The sequence below is a fragment of the Procambarus clarkii genome, chromosome 83 (assembly GCF_040958095.1).
Source record: "Procambarus clarkii isolate CNS0578487 chromosome 83, FALCON_Pclarkii_2.0, whole genome shotgun sequence".
Taxonomy (NCBI): Eukaryota; Metazoa; Arthropoda; class Malacostraca; order Decapoda; family Cambaridae; genus Procambarus; species Procambarus clarkii.
Window position 1 is genome coordinate 19,499,299 of NC_091232.1, and position 10,075 is coordinate 19,509,373.

Genomic DNA, 10,075 nt, shown 5'->3' on the forward strand with positions numbered 1-10,075 from the left:
TATATATATATATATATATATATATATATATATATAATATATATATATATATATATATATATATATATATATATATATATATATATATATATATATATATATATATATATATATATATATATATATATATATATATATATATATATATATATATATATATATATATATATATATATATATATATATATATATATATATATATATATATATATATATATATATATATATATATATATATATATATATATATATATATATATATATATATATATATATATATATATATATATATATATATATATATATATATATATATATATATATATATATATATATATATATAACATTCCACAGTGTGCATATTAAGCAGTAGAGACTCAGCCCCAAACATGGAAAGACCTGATGAGATAATATCTCAAGCCCATCTTAACATCTTCAGGGAACCATGTCGGATGATAATAGCGGGTTATTCAAATGCAGGGAAATCATTTTTATGCAACAAACTCGTGCACAAGTACCATGAAACATTCGCTCGAATAATTATATGTGGTGGGGGATATTCTGAGTTGATGAACAATCCACGAATTAATAGAAAAATTGTTGCTCATTCGAGCATTATTGATCCTTTGGATGAGCAAATGGATAATAATTCCCCAATGCTGATAATAATCGACGATCTCTTTACTGAAAGCGCAAATTCAAAAATTGTTTCTGATATTTTCACCAGGGGGCGTCATCATAACATCTCTGCCATATTGATCATGCAAAATATATTTTTACCTGGAAAATATTCTAGGAACATAAGCCTAAACGCCTCACATTTCTTATTAGTCAAATCAAGAGATCTTTCTCAAATTGAGACTTTGGGACGTCAAATATTTGGGAAACAGGATTCAAAGAAGTTTCTAGAAATATATAAAAAGGTCATAGCCAAACCCTATGGTTATTTATTTGTAGATCTGGGGTCAAGCATACCCGCCAACATAACTTTGCGCGGGAATATTGTCGAAGAGAAACCATTTGAAATAGTTTTACAATAGTGAGCAAGAAACAGCAAATACTCGATCGAGTTTATAATGATCCTACTTCCACTGGGGGATTAGGAGGCGTGCAGAGATTATATAAAGCAGCTAAATTACTTAATTCTGACATAACACTGGCCGATGTGAAAGATTACTTAAAATCCTCAGACGCATATACGCTGCATTATTTACAACCTAAAAAATTCGCGCGTCGACGAATTTTGAGTCCTAAACCGCGGGTTTATGTGTCTGTTGATCTAGCAGAAATGGGGAAGTTGGCAGGGATGAATAATGGCATCAAATATCTGCTTGTTTGTGTGGACATATACTCCAGGTTTGCTCAAGTAGTGCCGCTAACTAGTAAAGACGCGAACATTGTGTGTAGGGCACTAAAATCTATACTAGAGACACCTCATTCGCGCGGGGTGCGGAAAATTAATTCAGATCGCGGGGGTGAATTTTACAACGCGCGTGTGAAAAAGATGTTGGCCTCTAAGAAAATTGTGCTGTATAGTGTATTTTCTCAGGAAACAAAAGCATCCATAGCCGAAAGATTCATACGCACTTTGAAAACTAAGCTTTACAAGTATATGACTTCGCACAACACATTGAAATATATAGGGGTGCTGCCTGACGTTGTAAAAACATATAATGTCTCGCCACACCGAGGGTTGGGGGGCAGAACCCCCAGAGAGGTGCATGCTTTAACAAAACCAAGAGAGATTGTCAATCTATTTAACTTAATGTATAAAAACCCAGGCAAAACATCGCGGGGCATCATTCCACAGCTGAAGGTTGGCGAAACAGTACGCATTACTTTATCTGATCGCGTCTCGAAATTTAAAAAAGGTTTCAAACAGCAGAATACGCGAGAAATCTTCACAATCGCGCGCGTGGACAATAGCCAGAGGGTCCCTTTATACTATTTGAAAGATTTGAACGGTGGCAATATTGACCGAGGGTTTTATAGACAAGAACTAACCCTCACCCATTTGCCCGCCGCCTTCAATATTGAAAAGGTTTTGAGCAAGAGAGAAGTCGACGGTCAGTTGCAATATAAAGTCAGATACGAGGGTTATGATCAATCATTCGACCAATGGGTCGACGCCGATGACGTACTGAAACTATGAAGGAGCCTTTAGTTCAGAAATACTGGGATCTGATAAGACTATTAGCCGGTCTTAAGTACTCCAGCAGAAAGAAATTAATTGAAAAATTCAAAAAGCCACACATAAATTGCCTATCGGAAATATTTAAAAATCTTTTAAGAAATAAATTGCCCGTGCCTAGCAAGGTTTTAAAAAAACTGAAAAAATATAGTTCATTAATTCGTGTTGTAGCTTGCAAAAAACCTTCCACGGCAATTAAAAAAAAATATTAACTAGCAAACGGGGTGGTAATATCCTATCTATTCTCCTTCCCATTGCCGTTAATCTGTTGTCGCGTTTATTTACCAAATGAAAGAGTATTATTTAGTCCCGCGGAAAATAATGGACGAGCGAGTGCCGGCCACTTTGCCGACAGTGCCAGAGATATCGATGCCAACGCCCCCGCAACAGACAACTGAGAACGCCCAGGCCGAAAGATCTAATCCTACTGTAGCACATCTGATAAATCTGAGATTAAAAGCGATACCTCACGAATATGCAAGGGCACTTTTAAAATATTTCGACGAGAGTGGGCTTGTTAAATGGGACGTTAATGGCAATATAATGAGTCCTGTGACTGGTTTGCATATAATTAATGATATATATGGGATGACGGTCCACAATGCTTTATTTGCCCCTACTTAACTACCTCTAGCAAAATTATTTTTTAATGTGGCTTCAATTCCTATGGATCTATTTAGAAACACTGCGGCTCGCAGACAGGTTAACGATGAGGGAATTAACAGGAGACGGGGCGTGTCTGGTTCGACCTCTGACCTCCCTCCTAAGCGGATCAAGGTCGGTGGTCGCGGGGATCGGGTCGCCCCCTCGTGGTTGGCATATTAAAAACAAATTACGGCGATTTGAGCATTTATTCATTGCCCGCCCGTGACCTGGTACTGTCGCCAGAATGGACACTCACATCATATACGTGACCAACGTTGCCAATGCAGATCTGTATCCTGATAACATTCCCAGCTCTTTTTCAAATCGCTTGTATAAGGAATTAAATTTGAATCCCAAGCGCACCTATGAAATGTGTTTACAGAAATTATTGCTCCCCACATCTCATACACGTGATTATGAAAGACGATCTAGAGAGTTATGTGAGGGTTGGTTTAATATGCACCAATGTACAAATGACGGGCTTTAAACACACCTATTCGAAGTTTTTACTGAAAAACAACATTTTGGCAGGAAGCATAAAGGAAATTAATAATGCAATTAACAATGAAATAGCCAATATATTGTCAAGCAAGGAATTGAGTTTTATAGATAAAGCTTATAAAAAGCTGTATCCAAAATATGTAACAACGTATATAAAATACGATTCAAGCTATAATCGCAATAAATTAAGTGCCGTATACAGCGACGCCATAATGTCACAGTTCCAAAGACCAGGTGAAGAGGTATATAATATGGTTTGCCGAATTTCGCTATCGTTCGGGCGTGCGATCGGGAAGGTAATAGGCACCGAGACAGGTGAGGATTATGTCATATTTTTAATCAGGGGTATAAAATATGAGACAGGCAAGGAAACTGATTTATGTGTCTACCCACCACATCCGAGAGGAATGATGGATAATTTGTGTATTTATTGCGACAAAATTATGCCTACGAGTTATGGTGATCAGTTAGTCAATATACTGGACGTTGTCTCTTTAAATGGGAGTGACGGTGGCAATAAGAAGTTATATAAACCTCTGAACACTTCAATTGTCGACAGTGTGAGCATTACAATGACCGATCAAGAAGGCAATCCTGTTTATTTCGATGCGCGAGGCTGCACGATTGCAGTTTTGCATATAAGGCCGACTTTGGGGGTTATATAATTGAGCGTTGAAGCCTATAATCTTCATTACCTTGCATCTAGTTGCAAAATGCGCGTCGATTTTACCCCGCCGTCGGTGGAGGAGTTATTAATACTCCTAACGCCATCCGTTTCCGGGAGAGGGGGCGGTTTAGGGGACGTCCGCATTTTTAACAGTACTAGTCGTCATGTGCGAGGGGGTGGGATTTTTAGTTTCATAACTGGACTGGCGAAGCGAGCGGCACCATTCTTGATGAGAACCTTGGCCCCTGCTGCATTGAGTATGGGCCAGGATGTCATGCAAGACATAAACAGCGGCGAACGCACATTGAAACAGTCGTTCAAACATAGAGGCCTAGAAACATTAAAACATGTTGGGAAGCAAATTGCGGGCGGGCGGGTCGTTAAGAAAAAAAAAAGGAACAGAAGGATTAAGACAAAAAACAAAAAACAAAAACAAAAACAAAGCAAAACAAGAAATTTGTTCAGTAAAATCGACGGAGGGAAATATAATGACGTGTTTGCTTAAAAATTGAATCACTCTCGAAACAACTATTGACAAGATAGCATGGCAGGGCTGCAAGTACCACTGGGGAATTATGCCGCTGCAATAACTGACGCCTTTCCCAAGCCGTTCTCCGCTAGGATGGTAGAGGCCACTATAGCCTCGCGTCAAACTATTGATGTTTTGCCAGTAAATACTGGGGGCAATAAATTTAGAGATGCGTATCTTGAATTTAACATTAAAGGCGCGAATGGCCACTTTCTAGAAATGTCGTCATTGGCTTTGGAACTATCACTAGCAGTAACGGGCGAAGATGGAGCTAGTGCGATAGGGGATACAGAAAATGTAACAATTAGTAATGGTCTATCACAGACTTTATTCAAATCTATAGTAGTGTATTTCAATGAGACTGTGGTCGAATCTAACTCTCTATTCTCATACTGGAGTTATATAAAGCTGCTGACTACTATTTCGGGGTGCGAAGCTGAGAGATATCGGAAACTAGCGCATTTCTTTAAAGGTAATGACCCCAGCAGATTTTCCGACGAATATTTTGCTGCAATGACTGAGGAAAGGGAGCAGCAAATGACTGAGATGAAAACTATGGGTGTGCACACATGCTTTAAATTATTGGCGGATGTTACTACAATTAACGAATACGTTCTGGATAATGTGGATGTGCGCATTCGCCTCGAGCTGAACCCGGATAAATGGATTGTTCATAGCGAAAGGGATAATGCAAACTTTAAATACCATATTAAGATGGCGAGGTTGTGGATAGATCGCATAATGCCATACCCGGCCGGTTTAATGGCCATTAATAAGTCATTGATACAAAATAACACCCCGATAACATATACGTTTAACAAAACCCTATTAAAGACTTATATACTGGGCACAGGACAGCGGACAATTACAATGGATCAGCCCTGGGGAACTGTAGTTCCTGAGCGTTTATACATGATTATCGTAGATATGGAGGCAATGTCAGGAGGCTATGCCCAGAACCCATTATATTTTGAGAATTGTCAGTTCACGAGTGTATTTATAACTCTGAATAGCACTACTTTATTTAATATTGCTTGCGCTTTTCCACACAACTGCGCAAAATTATATTATACGACGCTACAAGCTTTAGGTTTCGATAATGCCCACACGCTATCCTATGACGCATTTGTTAACGGTGGCACTATACTGGCTTTCAATTTACAGCCCGAAACTATAAAGGACGCAATGCCCCTGGAAGTGTCTGGCAACCTGAGAATTAGTCTAGAATTTAAAATGCCTGTGGTGGGAAATAAAGTCATTTTGCTTTATGGTGGCACCACTGGCATCCTGAAAATTAATGCAGAACGTAGAATAGTTTGTGATACGAGAGCGTAAAAGCTATGAATTGTCTTGAAATTAACGAAGCGCTGAATGGGGTGTTGGGTCGTGAGGTGCAATATCTGGGATGTTATCTCGCCAATGATGCAAGAAAAATTTTGAAAAATATCTATAACCATCCTGTGGTATTTATAATTAATACACTAGATGCAGAATCTGCAGATACAATGGGTCATTGGGTTACATTTTGTATAGCCAAAGCAATGACTAAGAAAGAAATTGTCATTCTTGATAGTTTTGGAAACCCGAGAATTGAAACGTATTCGAAATATTTTAAGGTTATATTGAATAGCTTTGAAAAATATGATTTGCACATATTCAATGACAGAATACAGCAGTTGGAAACTTATTTCTGCGGGAACTATGCGTTATACTTCACCTACTATTTATCCCATCTAGGGGTGGGAAAAGCGCTTCGGAAATTTGCGCAGGATTTTAAATATGAACAACACAGCAAAAATGACGCTTTGGTTGTGAAATTTACATATGATAACCTGAATATGCCACTCTGTCAAACAACATTTTGCCTGGGAGATGATTCCCAGGATGCGTGCAATAACCTGTGTGAGCAGGTGACCTAGCTTGCCTGAGGGGGTGGGGTGTGGTGGGGGTGAGGGAGGGGGTAGAGGTTTTTAGGGGTATATATATAAGCCCAGTCCTAAGGCCCATTGAGGCCCATTGACTTAACTTGCCCACCGACGAACGCTTTGGTTCTGGTCATCATTAGAAGCCCACAAGCGAAGTTTTTGAAAATGGAATTTGCCCGTGGTAAGTTTTTTTTTTTTATTATTATTATTTTATTTCTTTTATTTTATTTTTTTATTATTTTTTTTTTTTTAACATAACTCTGATATAGGTGAGAACGTGTGTGTGTGTGTGTGTGTGTGTGTTTTTATGTTTCTTGTTTGTGAATATAAAATTTTATTAATGTTTTTTTTTTTTTTATTTGCAGAATTGTTGAACGGATGCTCAAAAATTGAGGTGACTGGCGGGATCAATTTCAACTTTGGGACTGCACTCATCCTGCCAGCTGGGGTGACGGCCCATGATGTAGCGGATATATTGAAGAGTAGTGGTGGTGCCAATGTTCGGCCGATGTGTCAAGCCCCCAAAACTTCATCAACTTCGCCTACGACCTTGCCTGAGACTACGGAGATGCCGGGGCCAGTGCCAGATGTCGTTGTGGCCACTATGCACCCCAAGCCGACGGTGCCCATGCCCCTGCCTGAGACGCGGCCGGTGCCAGAGTCCCTCCCCGTCGCCCGCCTTGTTGTTGACTCTATGGATTCACGGGTGCCGACCCCGGCGGGGCCAGGACCATTGCCAATAACTGCAACAACAACAACAAAAGAGCCCAAAGCTAAGAAGGCGGAGAGTGGAGAGATGGCTCTGAAAACGAAGGCAACAACAACAACAACAACAGAGTCCAAAGCTAAGAAGGTGGCGAAGAGTGGAGAGATGGCTCTAAAAACGAAAGCAACAACAGCAACAACAACAGAGCCCAAAGCTAAGAAGGCGGCGAAGAGTGGAGAGATAGCTCTAAAAACGAAAGCTTCGACAGTGCCTTTGATGAAGGACATTGCAAAGCCAACAAGTCGCCCTGTAGAAGAATGCAAAATAACCTGGGAACGGCCTGCACAGAGGCCCGCACCGGGGCCCTGTCGGGCTAGGCTATCTACGTGAGGCCAACGCAAGAGGACGACGACGACGACCCCATATGATAAGAAGTCGAGCAACCGCGAGGCTTCCCCCCAGCCATCTACCTCGGGATATGTACCTCCAACAAGACGCCCTAACCCGCCTCCCCCAGCGACCCGCCAGCGGGAGGCAGTTACCCACATTAGCGAGAGTGAAGACGAGGATGCCCGACAGACCCCCCAGAAATTAGCGACGGTGTGCCGCGTATCCCCTATGGCACCTAAGACACAAGAGCTGAACGCGGGGGACATATTGTCTTCGCAGACCTTAAACGCTGCGGTGGAACTGTTTAGTGAAAATCAATCATTAGCCATGGAAGAGTTGGGCCTGGCTACGATTGACATGTTCACAACACAGTTCGAGCCGGTGGAGGGATTCGATGATGAGGTCTCGGACCTCTTCGAGTGTGGCCAGAGAAAATTCTATGAGCCAGACTATGTAGAGCCCACTCCGACCATGGACTTGTTCACGCCGACCATGCACGAAGCAGCTTTATTGTCCTCGGGCGTCATGTGAAAACTTAATTAAATTGAATGTATTGCAGTGTCATATATTATTGTAGTTATGTGTATTGTAGGTTTTATTTGTTAAATAAAAAAAGAACTAACGATGAAAATAAATAATGTTTTTAATTTACCGGTGGGGGGATATCTATAATACTGAATGAATGAATGAATGAATTATGTCTTTTCTGATGTTTGCTCTTTCCTATGAAAAAACAAAACAAAAACAAACAAAACAAATATTTGATAATGTTCTTTCCTCTAAAATTAAAACATAAATACTTGTTTCCATATGTTTGGATGAAAAAAAAAAAACATGAAATAATAATACGTTGTTGTTTCCAGATCTGAAGAATAAGCAAACTCCCGATCTTAATAATTAAACTATCCAGTGTTTGGAAATAAAAATGGAACTTGCATATATTTTTTTTCTGTCAATTATCTTAGTTTCCCCCTCGACGAAAACGGGACTGGACCGCCCGTGAAGATGTTTTCTGTGAAACAGAATATAGAGAAAATGGGGACAATAATCTGGAGTAACTGATGAAAAAATATAACTCGAGTCTTTCTCATTTTATTTTTTACCTGATTATTGAAACCTTACCAAATGTAAAGACAAAAACCTTTATTTCAGATACACTTCTCAGCAGGAATTAAAAAAAAGCAGATATATTGTATTTACATAAAAAAAAAACACACGCACACATATACTTGTGCCATTAAATACTCCAAAAAACGTTTATATGCCTTTCACCAGTGTATTTTTTTGGTTTCCAACTATTGAACATTCATCCTCGGTACCTCTCATAAGTAGAGACCCCCTTCTTGAGGCCCTAGACTCATCTTACACGCACGAGACAAATCGTACAGGAAAACAGGTTAGGATAGGGCACCAGTTCCTCAGGTACACCCTGGGTGGTGGTCCCCCCGGGACCTCAGGGGGGAATGGACCACCTCACCCCGCCAGCCAGCCAGGAGCGCACTGACTGTGCCCTAACCTAACCACCCAAAATAAGCGGGTTGGTCGAATCCGCCCGCCAGGGTCAAGTCGGCATGGAAGTGCCCAACCGTTTCTGAAAAAATTTTCCCCAATTTGTCTCCTTTTACACTACTTAGATCCATATTGTTGCTTGAATGTACAGAAGGGTAGATGGAAGGGAAATGGCGATGAACCGCACTGAGTACAGCATCCCTTCGCACCAAATTGAAGGCATTTTTAAATTCTAGCTAAATCAGGGCCATTTCTTCTGTGATGTTAGCAATAGAAGCTCGCGCTGTGTGAGCTGCCGCCTCACACCCTTGAGGAATCCTGAACCTCAGATGTCTTGTCTTTAGCTTGTTGGCCGGTGTCTGGTTAATTGTTCTCGCAACAGCCTTTGCGATGAGAGGCTGGAGTGACTTGCCACCAGTTATTGGGCTGATCCCTCCATCCGTTTTCCTTAGAGTACAGAGAGATGCACCAAAAAAGATAGGTCTTATGGTCTCTGGCGTGTTCCCAGCTAGACATGTGTTGGTGAATCTGGTTAGTTCCACCAGGAGGCCCTGTGCAATATCATCCAGTGAGGGTTGATCATTTGTTTGATGTCGTTGGGTTTTGGTCCTGTGCACCCATTTGCGGATCCTCTTAGGAAAGACAAGGCAGCTTTATGGACCACAGATTCGGCCACCCAAAGAGGTTCTGCTCCAGTAGCCCCAACTTGTAGAATGTCGTCCCCACGTGGAGCTATGAGTAGGTGTTTGTCCCTTAGGGCTTGAACTGTTGTATCATCTCTGTTAGCAATTGAGTCTTCACTGGTGATGACTTTTATTGCACCAATTGTGTTTCTTTCTTCTATTTTCTTGGTGATGTTTCTCTAATTTTCGATGCCTCGGATTTACTATTGTTGCTCTTTCTGCAGTGGGCGTTTCTCCCACGAATGGGAATGCACACCTGGTTGTCTTCCAAATGTGAAAATCATTTATGGCTTTGATGACTGAGGCAGCTAAGGTTTTGTTTCTCCTTG

The 10,075-nt window shown here is 40.7% G+C and overlaps 1 protein-coding gene across 1 annotated transcript; it reads left to right on the forward strand.

The window, feature by feature from the left end:
* Positions 1 to 4,626: 4,626 nt before the first annotated feature.
* On the forward strand, positions 4,627 to 5,868 carry LOC138358470 (uncharacterized). Its single transcript, XM_069316463.1, has one exon. The coding sequence runs from the start codon at positions 4,627 to 4,629 to the stop codon at positions 5,866 to 5,868; it is 1,242 nt and encodes a 413-aa protein (XP_069172564.1).
* The last annotated feature ends 4,207 nt before the right edge of the window (positions 5,869 to 10,075 follow it).